The 18,583-nt window shown below is 41.1% G+C and overlaps 1 protein-coding gene across 1 annotated transcript in view; it reads right to left on the bottom strand.

Annotated features, from left to right (window-relative positions):
• Positions 1 to 1,839: 1,839 nt before the first annotated feature.
• The window catches only part of LOC129721674 (transcriptional activator cubitus interruptus), a 159,980-nt gene continuing 143,236 nt past the window's right edge, over positions 1,840 to 18,583 (bottom strand). Inside the window, exons 3-7 of the mRNA XM_055674531.1 lie at positions 6,146 to 6,621; positions 5,488 to 6,075; positions 5,257 to 5,421; positions 4,767 to 5,189; positions 1,840 to 4,705 (exon numbers count right to left, since the gene is read on the bottom strand). Coding sequence (XP_055530506.1) covers positions 2,513 to 4,705; positions 4,767 to 5,189; positions 5,257 to 5,421; positions 5,488 to 6,075; positions 6,146 to 6,621 — 3,845 coding nt within the window. The 3' untranslated portion in view covers positions 1,840 to 2,512. The remainder of the gene's footprint in view (positions 4,706 to 4,766; positions 5,190 to 5,256; positions 5,422 to 5,487; positions 6,076 to 6,145; positions 6,622 to 18,583) is intronic.

Below are 18,583 nucleotides of genomic sequence, written 5' to 3'. Positions count from 1 at the left end.
GATTATGATTGACAGTGAAACAAACTATTGACAGACTAACCTATTGTCTACACGAAAAACTGTCGGATTATCCATTCATCAATCTACGCGAAAATAACGTTTCGTTGTAACCCGTGTGTACGGCGCGCATAGATTTCACGAGATTGATAGCTTCCATATCGGTACGTCGTGTTGAAATCGTATATAGCTAGCTAGAGGCTAGCTATCCGGCAAACTTTGTCCCGCTCATTTATACTTTCTTCATTTAATTAACTCTGGCCACCTTTTTTTCACCAAATATTCGTGACATCGGGTTTTTCAGGTGTGTTTTTCGCGGTATCGTAGCGTTTTTTCTTTTAGAACCCACGAAGTCTATACGAGAGACGTCGCTACTCGATCTGTAAGGTAGAAAACTAAATGTCCGGTTGACCAAACCCCAAAAAACTCCGCGTCGATATATTCCATGAGGTCGTATTATCTACACTTTAGATTCTATAGATAAATCAACAACGATGTAATGAACTCGACTCGGGGCGACATTTGGTCTAAAGAACCCGACACTCGAAATCAGTGAATCGTTCACCAAAACGAACCCTGTTGTATACCCTGCCCTTTCTCCAACATCCCAGTGATTTCTCGTGGAAGTGCAGAGGTGTTCTCGGCTTCCAATAAAGCGAGTATCACGTCAACATATTCCCATACAAACTCCTTCTTTGACCTGCATTCGGATGCGGCCGGTGCTGGTATTGCCTTACATAAAGATTAAGATCTCCAGTTTTTACACATTGAGGATGCATGTTGGTCCCGAGCATCATCTGTTGGTTCTCTGTGTAATTACAGCTGATCTGGCAATAACGGAGTAGCAACCGCGGGCGGTCAATCATGCTCATGCTAAATACACTGTTCATGCAGTGCGAACTTTTGCCCCGCATGCTGGGTAAAAGCTCGCATTTAAGTATTTTTTCTGAAAAGTGAAATTCTCATGCTACAAACAAAATTCGAAAAACTCTGGTAAAACACTTTAAAGACAAAAGGTTCATGTACCGCTAAGAAACAAAACCAAATTTCATAACAATTGTTTGCAATAGTTCTGTTGCAAAAACAATTAAGTGCGTACTTTTGTCCCTCACTACTCTATTTTACACTAAAACGAATTTGTCTTTCTTTTCTTTTTCTTACCATTTTTTCTTATCATTCACAGATATGTAACACGATTTGCATAAAGGATAAAGAACGTCGTTTTTCTTCGAAAAATATCAACATCGGACGGAATGAAATAAGTATCATCACATCCAAGTATGTAGAACTTTTTCTTATTATCATTTTTGAACCAAACTCTCAATTATCTACCTTTCCAAGCCATCCTCAATCCCTTCCAATAGCATTCATACAGTTCCGCACATGGCAGTCAGCCATTACGCCACCCCAAATATCGGGGTTAGACAGACTTGACTTTAACTGCCCCACCATCTGCCGCAAAATGAAAATTTTCATGCATGGTATCGTTTTATATTTTTCCAGCTGTGTCGCTTCAAACAATTGTAACTTTTTAAATTTTCGAGTAACAAGTTTTATTTATTTATTTGTTTATTATTATTTATTTGCAATTTGTATTTTTTTTCTAATTTTTTTTTCAATGTCCAAATCGAAGTTTCCTAATATTATTTTGGTATTTTTTCTGCTGGAATTATGATTGGTATCTTTTTTCTGCAACAAAATTGAGCATTTTTCAGAGTGTGGTGAATTTTATTTATAAAGATTAAATTCTCTCTTCGCTTCCTCTGCATTTGAAGAGAAAATATAGGATTTGTTTCGGATGTCACAACATAACAGAATCATTTATTACAATAAAAACCGTTAATTTATTCGCCGATTGCTTTAGTTTTTTTTATATAAAATAATCGAGACATTTTTGTGCAGAAGCTGCACAAAAACAAAAACTAAACTATAAACTATACACGAGTGGGGTTGTAGTCAAGACTCGCTTTCTGCTTTAAGTCGGCTAGAGTCCGTAATAATTGTTGAACTGCTTTCAGGCGATCAAATATCGATTAAAGTTTATCACCGAAGCGGTAAAAATTGCTCATTAGACCTACATGGGATTCTATAGGAAGACAAGATAAACATATTAAAGTAGTCGAAATAAAAAAAAATACGGGAAAGAAATCTATCGTCTTTGTTTCACAGAGGAGGGATTTAAACCTTACAATGCTACGAAATGCTTTCGCTGATCTTAAAAAGCTACACTCTTACATGCTAGAAATTTTTCTACACGAATAGAATGAAATCAAAACTTTCATTTCACTATGTATGATCACTGAGTACATTACACGATGAATCGAATGAAACCAAAAAAAAAAAAAAACTATCACTACAGGTCATTGTTTACACATCTTATGAACAAAGTAAGTCTCTCTCAATCAATGAGTCGCGGAAGAACTAGACTTAAAACAAGCATATTATCGCCTATTCCAACAAGAACTACAAAAAAATTAAAAACAAATAACTGTTAACGGCCGTTCACGACGGCGGTTTACTGTATCATCTGCAGGTAGCGATCCTCCTCGAAGTACGAACTCAGCGAGGTACTCATATCGTTGATCACCAGATTGGAGGATGCCGGAGCAGTGGTAGGCCCCGTGGTGGCCGCACCAGTTCCTATCGGGTGTGTACTACTGCTAACCATGTCAGTGGCCGATTCAACCCAGTTCTGGCAGTTTTGTACGTATTCGAGGGTCCGCTGGTACGTGTCGGAACCCATACCAGACTGTGTTCCGGTAGTTGGTGTAACTCCAACAGCAACTACAGTTGCTCCAGTAGCTGCAATGGGGGCTGAAGTTGCAACTGCTGCTGCTGCTGCTCCGAAGCTAGTAGGTGTTGATGGAAGAGGTGGTGTCTGGAGACTGCTTTCCATGGGTTTGGGAGCTGCGGCTTGTTGGACATTAGCCTGATGTGGACTGGAAGATGATGAAGGTTTCGCAGCAGCTAGCGGAGCAACCGCGGGGGACATCTGCGATTGACTAATGTCCCCGCACTGGATTTCAACGTCTGCTGGTTCGGAAGGTTGAGGATTTGTTACAGGAGGAGTAGATTGTTGGGTGGTGGAGAAGTTTGAGTTGAAGTGATTGCTGAAGGGATTTTTATATTGCTGAGAGTTGGCGGTGTTGGGGCCCGCACCAGGCGTTGGATTGATGTGTAGTGATCCTTGCATCATCATCGCCAGACAGCAATGGTGAGCGCTCTGATCCGTTCGGTGGAAGTAACCGATTAGGTTGGAGCATGCGATTTGTCGCAACGGCAGTGGCTGTTGTTGCTGGGGCTGCGAGAACGTACCGTTCATTGCTTGGCGGTTAAAGTTTTGCATCTGACATTGCACCGGGGTTGATTGTTGTGGGGTTAAGGGTGCTGCAGCACCCTCTGGAATCATCGGGGACATCATTTGATGTTGTGGTGTTTGTGGTGACATTACGTTACTCATCAAACTGCAGTCGTCATTACTGTACTGGGATTGTGGACTCATCAGGACATTGTTCAGATTGGATTGGGGTTGAGTGAAGGAAGCTGGCTGCTTTGGCACTGCTGGCATAGCACTTCCGGAGTATGCAGGAGGCGAGCTTGGGTTGGGCTTCCATCCAGATGGTCCCGCTGTTTCGGTGGCTGTTGAGTTAGGCGTCGACATGCCTTGAGGAACCGTAGCTTTGTTCTCCTGATCTGCAACTTGGTTCAGATACTGCAGCATCTCATCTGGAATGACCAGTTTATTTTCAACCATTTCTCCTTCCTCAACTTCGTCCAGAACGACTTCCTGATTGGGATGCAGCTTTCCTGTTGGTACGGGAGGAATCTTGTTGGCTGTTGCGGATGTTACGGTGCTACTTTTAGGTACGGCAGAACCTGGCCGTGGGGGAGCATTGAATCCTGCGCCAAAGTGAGGACCCATTCCATGTTGGTTTGCTGGAACTGGCTCGGACATTCTCCGGTCTACTTGACCCAGAAGTTGTTGCTGATGATAGTAACTTCCTCCGCTTATGTTATTCGGAATGGAGTGACGGGAAGAGCCTGCTGGTGCGTTGCCCATCGATGCTTGATTGAACCTTTGCAAGTGCGTTGAGATCAAATGCGAAGAGGGAGGTGGTGGAAGGCTTTGGCCACCGTTCGTTGCGGTTGACATCGAGCTGGACCGTCTGGAGCTTCCCGGCGAGATTGGGTCGTAAAACGATGAGTTATAGTAGCTTGTTGGACGCATCGTCGAGATTGAGCTTTGCTGTGAAGCCTGACTGCTACGCCGACTAATGTCGGCCGATCGCATGCTGTAATAGGAGCTGCTGGTTGTACTGTTGTTGCTGTCCCGGCGAATTTGGCCGGGATTAAGGTAGGCATTCGTCATCATCGCATTCGTGCAGGTCTGTGCAGGACCCGGGGGTGGTCTGAGGCCACCCAAATCAGTCTGACAATTTTTGGAGATCGGGGACGGTTGCGGAGGCGGTGTCGTTCCTGGTTCCATCTTGAGATCGGTGATCCGCTTGTTCAGTTCACCCAAGCCAAAGTTCCGGTAGTTGTTGATCTCCGGAATGTTGGACAACATATTGTTCATCAAAGAACCCTTGTTGTTGATACGGTTCTTGAAGCGATTCCGTGGAGCACTGGATCGCGATCCAGCCGTTGCGGCCGATGTGGGACCACCCATATCGACCATCTCTCGTAGCACGTACGGTAAATCGGCAACCTGTGCAGAACGTATGTTAGCAAAAACTAGTTTTTTTACAGATTGAACAACAATAACTTACCTCAAGATCTTCATCGACGTATGGCCATGCAGGGTCATCAATCGCCGCCAGACTGCCCAACTGCATACTGCTGCCATCGTAATCATCCACCAAACCGGCGGTAAGAGCCGATATCGACATCGGACTGTTGATTGGCGGCTGTCCGGGCGAATGAGCATCGGACTCGGACTTAATGCTGGGACTGCTCATGCTTGTTGTCTTGCCACTCTGCATATCCTCACTGCGTGGGCTTCCGTCGTACATGTGGTTCGATCCTTCACCATCATCGCCACCGTCACCACCGCTTCCCCCGTGATGACCGTTACCCTTGTGCTTCTTATTGGCGTAGAACTCCGCTCCGTGCACTGTTTTAACGTGCTTCCGCAGAGAGCTCGGGTCCGTGTACCGCTTGGTGCAGCCGGGAGCCTTGCAGACGTAGGGTTTCTATAAAAAATCGTTTTGGTTTAAAATTTTCATTTTATAGCTGGGTTGAATGGTTGCCAGAACTTACCTCATTACTGTGCGTGCGGTTCTGATGCTTGGCACGATCGGAAGCATTGCTGAACGCCTTACTACAACCCGGATACTCGCAGGTGTACGGCTTTTCTCCGGTGTGGGATCGCAGGTGAGTTTTTAGGTTCTCCAAACGAGAATACGCCTTGCAACAACCTTCAAACTGTTGGAGAAAAAAATGGGTTAGAAGGCTCTAGGTAACCAAGGTTAGAAGTGTGATAACAATTACCGTGCACTTGTGTGGTTTCTCTCCAGTGTGTCTCCGCATGTGAACCACCAGCATATATTGAGCCTTGAAGGGCTTTTCGTCCCTCGAGCAATCGTCCCACCGGCAGACGAAGGATTTTTTGTTCGCGTGAATATGATCGTTGTTGATGTGCTTTACCAATTCGTCCTGAGTATTGAATTCTAGCGAACAATCCCGCCAGTGGCAATTGGTCTCGATGAAGTCCCCAGGCTCATCTTTGGGATCCGTTGAGTCGACCTTGGATCCACCCATTCCGTGGCTGTCCATACCGTGCATTGGACTGAGATTCAGACCGTGAGCCCCGTTGTGCGTGGTGGAAGTAGCCGCGGTCGAGGTTGGTGTCCCATTCGTCATACCCTGAGTGGAGGTCGGACTGAGCTGATGGTTGGAGGTAATCATTACCGATCCGTTCGGCGGACTGCCCTTGTGCATTGGGATGTGATGAGATGGTTCGCGCTTGATGCGAGACTTTTTCTGTCCGGCGTTGCTGGCACTGTCCGCCTCGACCCGGGTCACGTGATTCGTGGAGCTCGGCTGCTCTTGTTTTTTGCTAGAGAGGTCAGTTATTTGCTGGAATTGAATAAAATCGGGGTTCAAGAAACTGTTCTTAAAGGGATTACGGCTAGTGGTGAAAGCTTACCTGAGGTTTTGTCAACGAATGCCCGGGATGCAGCGGATGATGCGGTGGCAGTGAGAACATACTGGCCGTTGGGGGGTGATGACCTGGAAGTGAATGCAAAAAGCCACTGCTCCTCAGCAAATGCTGCAAATGAGGAGGCATTGCACTATGCACTCCGAGGGCCGGTCCAAGGGCACTGGCCGAAAGGTGCCCGTACGAGCCGCTGGCGCTGCTGCTGCGGGATGCGTTTACCAGCGATGCCAGCGAGTTCGGGGAGTAACGTATCATCGAGCTGATGTCGAACGAGTCCGAGTATGGCGATGAGGATAAGGCACGTTTGCGACTAACGCTGGCCCGTATGCTCCCGGGCCGCGGACTGTTGAGCCGGCTGGCCGCGTCGATGCTGAAGTGGAAATCAGCGCTGGCCAGCGAACTCGCCGGGTGCAGATCGGCGATGGCATTACGCGCGTTGAGGTACTCCGAAGTGAGCCCAAGACCTGTTGAAGAAAAGGAAAGAGTTTTGTTAGTTACGAAAATTTATGACTTTTTTTAAGTTATTTTTTTAAATACAGAGAGAAAATTCTGTTTTCGCGATTGTTGTGGCAAACGAGTAAATCACTGACAGGAAAAAAAAATCAACAATATCAAATTTCCAGTTAAAAACCGAGAATGATAAAATCATTTATTGAAATGAGTTCATTCTTCACTTTCTTTTCACCGCAACATGAATTAAAAAATCAACGAAATGATGAACATGAATAGGGAAACCAGGGAAAAACTGGGAATTTCAAAACCAAATCGGGAAATTTATTTCGTGGGAATCAAACCGTTGCCTGCTTAGAAAAAATCAGTTGTACTAATAACGTTATACATTTTCTGCATAAACACTCGTAACTTCCCACGAACTTTCTAGTTAGTCTCGAGGGTGGTTTAACAAGCCAGTCGTTATATGTTCGAATCTCGGCTGGGACAGATCGTTCAAACTCCTTCTAGAGTCTTGAATCTTCAATTTTTTCGTCTTATTGGGGTTCCGCATTACTGTTCATTAGGGTACCAATGCAGTGTATAGGAAAAATTTGACCTTCGAATTAGGGCTAAGTAGGGCTCAAAAGCTTCGTCTTCTCGGAAAAATCTCCATACAAAGTTTCAGCTCTGTCGAATTTTGAGATTTGGAACCTTAATTTCGGAAGTCTAATTGCAAAGGCTAAGTTAATCTTTTGGACCTTTGGCATCGTACACCAATTACGTAACGCGTTACTTATTCATGGTGGCGAAAAAGCATTCGAAAACAAATTCCCTGATTTTCCCTGTTGTTCTCTGAATTGTCACATCAATTTCCCTGATATTTTTCAGCATTCGAAAAATTTTGTTGCTTGCTTATTCCGTTGCCAAGACGGTTCTCCGTTGTTTACCCGCGGGACACAAGGTGTCTAGTATCAACACTAGGGATGTTACGGATATCCGCATCCTCATCCGTAACTGCGGAACATCCGCATGAAAATTGACATTCGCATTCCCATCCGCACCATGCCATGCGGATGTTGAGAAAAAATATCGCTTCATAAAATTTTGTAGAAAAATTTTCCTGCTCGTTTGAATATTTTTTGCACTGGGGGCTGTCCGAAACAAAAATCGATGTTGAAAAAGTCAAGGTGCCCAGCCCCAAATTGAAAGATAATAAATAACATTATAGCATTTTTGTAGAACATTTCGACTTTCTAAAAAAAGGTTTTCAGGTTGCCCAATAATTTTCCATATATTTTTTTATTTTTGTGGGGTTGTATTTGAATATTTTGCATGGTTCGGTTCAGCAACGTATTCAGTTATTTGACTCACAGAGCCCACCCCTCCCAAGGGTTTTGGATAAAACCCTTCAAAACACAAATAAAAAACTTTTTTGATCAAGAACTAAAATTTTTACAGCAAAGCGGGATTCTAGGAACTTCCCCATGAAAAATTGCCATTCGTATCCACATCAACATCCATAATCACATATCCGCATCCGCATCTGGAGATGTCTAAAAAATCACATCCGTTACATCCCTAATCAGCACATTATCCAGGCAAATGAATATCGGAAAAAAAAGTCAATGATTATCTTGTATCAAAACATTTAGATTACTCAACCTGTCTCTCGCTTCAGTATTCTCAAAACTAACTTTTTATTATAACGATTTATATTAGGCTAGTCCTTGAAGTCCTTTCAATTAGCTAACAAACTGTAGCATTAAGAAGTTGAGGCCTTCTCAAAAATATATGTATATAATCAAAACACACAACTTCGTTTAAGACACAAAAATAATAGCTTCTACAAGAACTGAGTCATTTTCAAAAATGGTACAACATCATCATTTTTACACATCCCCAGATCACAGTTAGACAAAAACTACATAGAAAAATTTTAACCATAAACACTACGAAATTGAGTGAAACGTGTGTCCCTTGCAGTATCTGTATTGCCTGATATTAAATTCAAAAAATTAACCTGATAATTGTCAACTGAGAATGCCTTTGTCAGACTCTGATCTCATCTACAAAGTTGTGTGTTTATTCGAAACACACAACTTTGTAGAAGACCCAAAAAAGATAGCACCTGCACAGAAAATGTAAAGCATTTTTGTAATTATTAGGTTATAGTGAGGTTGTGGCCCGTCGCATTTAATTGAATTTAATTTTCCAGCACTTCGCGGGTTGAATGAAAACTACTCGAATACGCTTTCTTGATTTTGAACAGCTGAAAGGCTTGAGAAGAAAAGAAATGACTTTCAATTAAAAGCGTCACTATCACCTGACGATTGTCAATTGAAAACGACAATGAGTACTGACGGAGACAGGGGGCTTCACGCATATAGAGGGAAGAGGGAGTTAAGAAAATCGTGACGAAATTTAATACCAGTTCACAATCCGAAGCGGCTACGGACCGCCTGTGATCAACAACAAAATTCAAAGGTCATTTTTTCCCTTACGCTTCATGAGCCGCAGCTCGAAAATTTGTCGATTTAAAAACAAAAGGATTCGTCTTGTTGCTGAAAAATAAATCCAATTCTAATTTTATCATTAGATCACAAATCAATCGATTTTTAATCTTTCCGCATCTTCGTGAAATCATTTCACCGTTTAAAATGATTGTGAAATAATTTCACGCGAAACGTCACTTTCTCCGTTTTGTTTTCAGTTATTTGACGCTCATAGTAACTCAGATTTCACAGCAGATGTCACTTTGCGACGTTTTTTTTCACCTACGTGAGTCCCGTTCACTTCACTTTGATTTCACCGTGAAGGGACTCCCGTAATAAGCACCGTAAGGTCTAATACTTATCGACTATCTTGAACATGGTAAAGCAATCAATAAAGAGTATTATTAAATCGATTGGACGCTGGAATCGAAGCAAAACTCTTGCACCAAGACAACGCCTTCGCACGTTTTGATCGTGATACGACCGATAAATTGCAGAACGGGCGCTCTGAATTGGTTTTCCACTCTCTGTATTCGCCAGAATTAACTCCTAATGACTATCCCTTGATTTCCTTGGTGAAAATATGGCTCTCTGGCGAGTGATTAAACTCACATGAGATACTTAGAAATGCATAAAGAACATTTTGAAATTCTTTCATTTGTTTCATAGAGCAATCGATTGAAATTTCAGTCGCAGTCATTGCAATTTTTTTGGAATATATTGTGAAAAGTAATCAAATGCATTCCACTCTATGAGCTTGAGGTTGAACGACCGCACATTTCGTAGTTGCTCCACCGTGATGGATCTAAGCTAGTGAAGTTGCACAAAGAACCACCGTGAGACCGTTAATTTGGGATCAATTTACTGTAATCAATTTGCAACAATTCAGTAGCTGCTTTGTTATAGATCGATAACGGCGCTGGCTACGTCCTTACGGTCGGTTAGGAAAGAAGAAAAGGTAGTGCTACACAATCGTTGTTACGAGAGACTGAGTTCAGCTCTGCATCTCTAACGATGGAAAGAAAAGGTACTTCTTTGTCACCGTGGTCCGTGACGGATTTTCATTTTTTTCTTTTTTTTCTGTGTGGACTCATCACTGCGACCAGAGCTTAGATCTATTGTGATATTGCCCAGGTGTTTTCTGTACTCCGCACTTCATATTATTATTACTATTGAAGTAAGTGATACGCTTAACTTTCATACCCGTGCTTGTGTGTAAATTTTATCTTTCCGTTTCAAGCTTACTGCTCTACTATACCGAGCCGCTGTTCATCCTAACAATATCGCCTAGTTACAATTCCCTGTAGAGAACTTTCATACGTTACTCACACCAGTTTTATTATAATAGGGACTTATTTTTGTTAGGAGAGTCAACAGGGGTACTGTAGAATTCAGATTGAAGAAAGGGTACGTGTTAGGGAGCCTGAGAATAAACCCATGCTAGAATCCTTCGACAACCAAATGGCCTGATTCTACTAAGATTCGAACCCACGACCACCTGCTTAGCAAAGCGGACTCTGTAACCTTGCGGCTACGGAGCTCTCCGTGACGGATTTTAATACTTTTGCCCTTCCTTGTATACGCCTATATATAGACTCGCATATATCAAGATGGCTTGACAAAGTAATTTTTTTCAATTCTTTTATCACCAACCAATATTTAGTGGTTGAATTGTGAGTTCGAAATCCAATTTGTGGTAATTTGTGGTTAAGTGGTTTCCGAGAAATTTTCAAAAAACTGAGTCAAGCCATCTTGAAACATGATTTTTCTTCAAATGAATCGGACAACGATGATATATAGATCAATCGAAAGCTCTTAATTTGTGGTTCACGAAAATGTAATTTTAAGGTCATAATTACTAGTGTTTGTACAGAAATTTGTGTTTTATTGTTCACGTAGTTCTACGTTTTGTTTATTTGTTGATGACGCTGCTGGCCGCTAGTGGCATTGGCTGTTTGCGGTGTTTGTCATTGCTATACTGAGCGTGCGTGTGGGGAATATGGTAAATATCGAGATTCGGGGAACTTAGCCAACACACTTGCTACTACAGGTAGCCCAACAGGCGCAGAATGGATATGTGTAAATTTGTTATCAAAAAGGATACCGGTAACGAAAATGTACTTACAAAGAAAGCAAACCCAATTCGACGGATTATTTTTCAGAACCAGTAGGAATGGCAAACAATAATTATCCCTTTTCATCACCTAGTGTCTGAGAAATGTTTCGGAAATATTCAAACAAATGTTCAAATAAACTGCCGGGATCCAACTTAATGTTGCTCTTCAGTTATTTTTTCATGCATATGTGCTAACTTATGAGCAAAGTTGTAAAGAAGATGTCTGCTGTCCGCGGGTCTGTTAAGCTACTAGTGGCAACGTCGCACAGAGGAGTACAAAGAATAAAAATCTGGCCAAAATAAGAAAAAAAATTTTGTCGCTTTTTGGTGCCGCTATATTTTGACGTAGAACTACGTTTTTCTTTAGCCTACCAGATAAGGGTGCAAATACAAAAACTATTAACGAAAAGGGGACGAAAAATGTCCCTTTTTTAATGCTTATAAATCGGTTTGTTTTCAACCGATTTTCTTGATTTTTGCAGCAATTGATTGGAAAATTACACACGCTTCCACCCAAATGTAGGGAAGTGTTGATTGATTATGCAAACTATTGTACTATTGAAAATTGTCAAGCCTTGTTGAAACGAAAATTACGTCCTCTGATTGGTTGCTTGCTGCCTTTCGTTGCCAGTGTGCGAGTATAAAAGGAAAAAACGTACGCGCTATCAGTTATTTCGTCTTGTGAGCTAGGCCAGCACGCGTCGGAGTATCGCTGTTTGTTGCTAGTGGAACGCTGGATGTTCCTGTTTCAATTGGGCAACGAACTCTAATCTTTTGATTGATTCATGGCGCTAACACTGGAGCTGGAGAAAAATAGTTGTGATAAAAGTGATGAGCTGTCGGAAGGCTACCTGTAGTTAACAAATTTGCTGCAGTGAAGGTTTCAGCCGCGGCCTAGCACACAACTTTATCACGCAGTTCAGAAACAGTCTTTTTAAAGACTTTTGATAAATTTATGAGGAAAGTTAATTCAATTTTATTCAACGAAGGCTTTTTCGAGCCCAGTGAATGAACAGTAAATAATAACAAATTCGTTTTGCTTCGGAAAGGGTGCCCTAACTTGTTCTAACCGACAGTTAAACTGTTGTGTTAGACCGCATTCGAATTTCGTGGCTATTAGTGTTTTAAAATCGTTTCAGGGGGTTTTGACGAGCAGTGGCAAGCCGTGATAAATCCAAACTTATAAAATAAGATCATTTGTCCTGCCGCAAATGGCTTGAGATAATTGCTCATTGCGTGATATTTTCTGATGCGAGGGTTGGGTTCATTAGTTGCCAGTGTGCAAGTATAAAAGGAAAAAAACGTACGCGCGATCAGTTATTTCGTCTTGTGAGCTAGATCGGTACGCGTCGGAACAAATTATGTGCTGAATCCAAGAAAATACAATCTGTCGCGGGCGTCTTTTTTACTGAATGCGAAAAAGCTTTTACAGATTTTGAACATCAAAATGCCTTTCTCAAGGCAAATAAACAAGTTTTTTTTTGACGTAGAACTACGTTTTACTTTAGCATACCACACAGGGATGCAAACTGAAAAACTGGGACGAAATTTGTCCCTTTTCAAATGCTTATAGGTCGGTTGGTTTTCAACCGATTTTCTTCATTCTTGCAGCAATCGATTGAAAATTATACACGCATCTGCCCAAATGCAGAAAAATGATGTTTGAATCTACGAACTATTGCACTAATGAAAATTGTCAAGCCTTGTTGAAATAGAAATAACGTCCTCTGATTGGTCGCTTGCTTGCTGTGTGTGTATGATATGGTATGATGTGTGTATGATATGGTGTGATGTGTGTATGTATGTATGATATGGTATGATGTGTGTATGGTATGATGTGTGTGTATGATATGATATGATGTGTGTGTGTGTGTGTCTGTATGATATGCTATGATGTGTATGTGTCTGTATGATATGGTATGATGTGTGTGTCTATGATATGGTATGATTTGTGTGTGTGTGCTGTGTATGGTTTTCAACTCGGCACGTTCTGCTAACTGCTGAATCCGGTTTACGAAATTCACAACCCTTCATTAGTAGACACTATAATTCATTACCCAACTAAAAATATTGGTTTTATCAAAGCTTCATTGCGCTCAATACAGCCAAAAAAGCGCTATGAAACTTTGATACAACCAGTTGTGTTACTAGGGTAATGAAACACTCAATGCATTTGTTAATAGTGTACGTAGTTCTACGTCATTTATGCGGTCGTGTCTTGGATACAACCTCCTACTTTTTTTCTGCAGCTTAAATAAATGCTTCACAATATACCATCACTCGATTAACGTTGAGCAGTATTATCATATGCTGGGAGCGCTGTAAACATTGACAAATTTTCAAGCATTTTTTGAGAATCGAACCAAGTTGTGCCAGGCGTAAAAAAAAATGACAATTGATCAATATTATGCATCTAATGAATTCTTTATGTTCAATGCCAATAAACTGGTTGATAAAAATTCTGATGTTAAAATTTATAGCTACTCTTAAGAAGTTTTCGAAATTGGTGATTTTTACGTATTTTCGAGCGTTTTCATTATTGAAAGAATTATCAGATCTCTCGGGATCCGATCATATAATCATCGGGGGAATGGAAGTTCATAACATCACATCCACGCAAATATCTCATCCGGTAACGTCCAAATTGACATTTGCGACCCGTTTGAAAAATGTTGTTCATGACATATTTTGACAAATTCCTGCCTCATGCGTAAAACAGAGTTTCAGTTCAACAAAGATTAAATGAGATTAGTTAAGTGAATGAACTTCAACTAATTTAAGTTAACTTAAAATTAACTCGATGCACAAAATCAATAATCCAGGTAAATAACACTTCGTCCAGAAGCCTTTTTCTAACCTACGTAGGTTCCACGAGGCATCATATAATCTGTGAGCAACAAATTTAAAAATTCAAAATGAAGATATTTTGCTACATCATTTTTCTTGTAAATTCTTCGATTTGTGTCGCTGCCCGTTTTGCGAACACAAATTATGCGAGCGTATTTTTTCACCTATTCAATAACATTAATATAGCCACATAGGCTACTCTTTGATACAATACTCGAACCAGCCACTTCCACTTCTCACTCAAATATTTTCCAACATATTACAAAACAGTAGCGAAAATAATTTTGGCCAGGTTTCCACTCGAGTTACTTCTCTGTGCACTCGAAAAATAATCTGTCGAATTTGGATTGCTTTCCTTTGAAAGTACATTTTCGTTACCGGTATCCTTTTTGACAACAAATTTACACATATCCATTCTGCGCCTGTTGGGCTACCTATAGTAGCAAGTGTGTTGGCTAAGTTCCCCGAATCTCGATATTGACCATATTCCCCACACGCACGCTCAGTATAGCAATGACAAACACCGCGAACAGCCAACGCCACTAGCGGCCAGCAGCGTCATCAACAAATAAACAAAACGTAGAACTACGTGAATAATAAAACACAAATTTATGTACAAACACTAGTAATTATGACCTCAAAATTACATTTTCGTGAACCACAAATTAAGAGCTTTAAGTCTCCCTGATATTCGCTTTTTAGAGCGGACTTTATAACCTTGCTACGAGCATCCCACACTATGGTATACGAGCTCTATGGTATGCCAAATTTGATGAAGAACGATTCAGGCGTTTCAGAGCTATGACGGATATAAATAAAAAAAGTTGCTGCCTGTATGTCACGATTAATTTCACGAACGGATCGGTGGATCGGTGTGAAAATTATGTAGGGGTTTTTAGGGCCGTAGGAGATTTTAGGGCCGAGGAAGATTATTATGGTGTTCCGACACCCCCCCCCCCCCTTCTCTGGAAGGGAGGGTTCCAATACAAATGAAACAAGAATTTCTGTATAACTCGGGGAGTTGGAGGTTATCGAGAGCAAGAAATTTTTATGCGTTAGTTCGAGACACTTACCTTCTCTGGAAGAGAGGCAAATGGAACCAAATTCGGCATGAGGAGTTTTTTGGAAGCAATAAATATGTCTATTGTGGTTCGATACCCCATCCTTCTCTAAATGGAAGAGCTAACATAAAAATAAAACACAAATTGCTACTTGACTTTAGAACTAGATGCAAGCAAATGGAATCAAATTTGGAATGTGAGGATTTTAGAGTGCAATAAATCTTTCTATGATGATTTGATACCCCTCCTTACTCTGGAAGAGGGCGGGAAGATTCTCATCCAAATGAAACACATGTTTCAACCAATTTTTCTCGGAAAATAGTTTAAATTGATTGAGATGATGCACAGAAGCCAAAAATCGCCCGCAGACACCATTTTGAATTCCAAGATGGCGATTCCCGGTTTATGGAAAACACCCTTACTTACTTTGGAAGGTATCCCACATAATAATCGATATTATTTTGCTTTGTTAAAAATATACTAAAACTATGCCAAATCCGGTTTCGTAGAATCACCGTTTTGAGCTCAGTTTTTGTCCGATTTAAGATCTGTTTTTTTTTTCAAAAGATGGGTAACAAGATGCTAATATGTGGCCAAACTCTTAGAATTTTGATAGTTGGCCTCAAAACAAAATGACGTCGAAAAAAGCACAAAAATTACCGGTTTCTCAAAAATTCAAAATGGCGCCATTGTTGCCCCTTAAGTTGAAATATGTTCAAACTCGGGGAAATTCAGTTTTGCATAAAATACACAAAAAATTATATATAGAAGCCAAGGCAGAAAAAAAAGTCAATTTTTGTTGCACTGTGTAATTCACCGAATTGATAAAGAGAAGAAGCTGGTTTCGAACTTATCATATGCGATCACTCTCGAATGTAATAATGCATTTAACTTTGTAATGGCACCCCGCTCTCCTTTACAGCTTCCTACAGGGTTCCGTTTCATTAGGTGCCATACTTAGAACCCGAAAAGAATCCGATCTTCTATCGGATTCTTTCCATGAAGTTATCAAGCACCACTAGAACACGGTCATCAGCCGTTTCATAAAAGTAGGTCAGAGCTTGCTTACATTTGTAGCCAAATCTTCCGCTTGGCTTGGGTGACGAAAGCTGCAAAAAGTCACTCGTAAGCGCAATTGGAATAAACATCATATTTGATGCGCCGGTAACTCGTCGCCGCGTGCGCGAGAGTGAGTTACCGGGTTGTTTGCGGTCGTTTACAAAGCGCCAAAAAGCAGCCGCTCGCAGAGATTAGGTTAAGTAGTGTAATAAAAGGACATTAGGATAACAATGATAGAAAGGGCTAGTGTGTAAGTTGTTCACTTTGACGGGATTTTTGTCGCGTTTTCCGGAAATATATCACATATCCCGGCAGGATCCTTCGGAAGGGGCTCTGCATTGTGGTGTCAGAAGTGGGATACCGAAATCCCCAAGTTTAATTGATTAATTGGTTAATTATGTGATAAAAAGTGGTGAAAAATGGAAAAAATTAATTCCAGCTCATTAAAATTAAAGTTAACAAAATAAATTGTTGTGTATTTGTTCTGCGCTGCGGCATAGTGTTGTCCATCCGACTAATAATAAGCGGCGCGCGATAGAGTGATCCGCGAATGTGAAGAGTGTTAAGGGTCATTATAATACTTTCTTGTCTTTTTTTGTTCATTTATAATATTATGGTTGTTATGAAGCTACGTTATTATCTAGAGGGGGACTGACTTAGTGACGAAATGCTACGGTGGGAGAGAGGGGTGTCCAAAAAACCTAAAAAAGCTACGTCATTTATGCATACTCCCTTAGTGAAACTAAGCAGAGTTAGAGTTCTAGAGGAATTTGAAAAAATAAAACGCATCGTTGGCACAACAGGTTTTCGAAAACCTGTATGAAAAACGAGGAAGCGTAGGACCGAGAGGAAAAATTAAGTGTAGTTAAAAAAACCTAGGGCTAGCATTAAGTTCTTATGTAAACTTATGATCAATCTTCAATTTTACGTGATGTCGTGTGATCCCTTCGAACGCACGTACGGGATTTGTGTCGCGTTTTTCCGGAAATATATCACAAATATCACGGCAGAGTCCTACGGAAGGGGCTCTGCAATGTAACAAACAGATTTATGTAGTTCTACGTCAAACCTACGGTTATGGCTTTGCACACAAATTTTTTTAAATCACTGGACCAAATCAAGGATTGTGAGTTTTCAAAGTTAGGTTTATAGAGGGAAAAGACGCTTTTGAAGATCGTCCTAATTCGGTGCTACCTTAAGCGCAAAGCTAACAAAACGAATAATACGGGTTAAAAATTTTGCAGAAAAAAAACAATATTTTGAAGTTTGAATAAAATCGGAGGAGTTGTTATGTATTTTTTCAGAGGCGTTTCTGACTATGGCAATAGTTTCAATATTATACATGGGATGATTTTCAGACAATTCGCTAAATTTCAGACAGTCATTAGGCATGACTACTTTGATGAAAGCTGTTCAACAACGTGTGAACTGTCGTAATTAAACTGGACTACAATTAACATTCAAGATTTCGTTCCGAATGAACCCCGGATTGTATTGAATAATTATCTTAGCTGTAAAAACGCATTGAAAAATTGATGACTTTATATATAGATAGGATTATTGTTAGCAAGGTAACTGATCATTTCAGGTTAGTTTTTTTTTTTCAACGATACTTGTATGTTTGGGTTACAAAATTATTCATCCCGGCTTAGTTCAAGTACGATGAACTTACCTAGCTTTCACTTGAAGTCTTGTTTTCATATTCGATTGTGGCAGTTTTATATTTCTTTTCCTGAATATCACTAGTAGAATTATTATAGGCATAATAAAAACACATGTTTGTCAAAACCTTTTTCTCAATTTACGTAAATTCCAACCCAATTGGGGCCACATTCCATTACATGATCGAGACTGATTTATTTCTTGTGCTGAAAAGCACAACACCCCATTCGGGACAGACAAACACTAAACAAACAAACAAACAAGACGACCGAACAAAAGCAATTTAACTACCAATAGCAACACCTAATCAAGCACGGATTTTGACAGCTCCGACCGGGGTCCGGTGTGGCGTTTGACATCGCTGCACCCCCGCGTAAACAAACAATAAATCACACGTCGACCCCTCCGCTTCTTCTTCCCTCCTCACACACACACACATTGAAATGGGTGCGCGCAGGCTAGTAAACGATCTCTGCACCGACTTGCTGCCATGTCATGACACATTGTACTGAACGAAAGACGACTAAATATGTTATTCCATTAACCTGGACCCGCGGGACGCCTTCCGGCGGCGTCGACAAGCTGCGTCGAATTGCACGCTCCCTCGGGGCTCGGGAAGCGGGGCGGGATCTGGAAAAAACGACAACGCGCACCGCAAGCAAATGGGCCACATTAGCTTAGAACCGGAGTTATAAATAAGGCGATGCGGTAGTTTCGAGTCCGTCTTAGTTAGTAGCGGCTAGTTGCAGTTAATGCC

Source organism: Wyeomyia smithii, chromosome 1, assembly GCF_029784165.1.
Source record: "Wyeomyia smithii strain HCP4-BCI-WySm-NY-G18 chromosome 1, ASM2978416v1, whole genome shotgun sequence".
In the NCBI taxonomy this organism is placed as follows: Eukaryota; Metazoa; Arthropoda; class Insecta; order Diptera; family Culicidae; genus Wyeomyia; species Wyeomyia smithii.
Note: the sequence above shows the minus strand (reverse complement) of the source record. Positions and strands in the feature narration are given on the sequence as shown.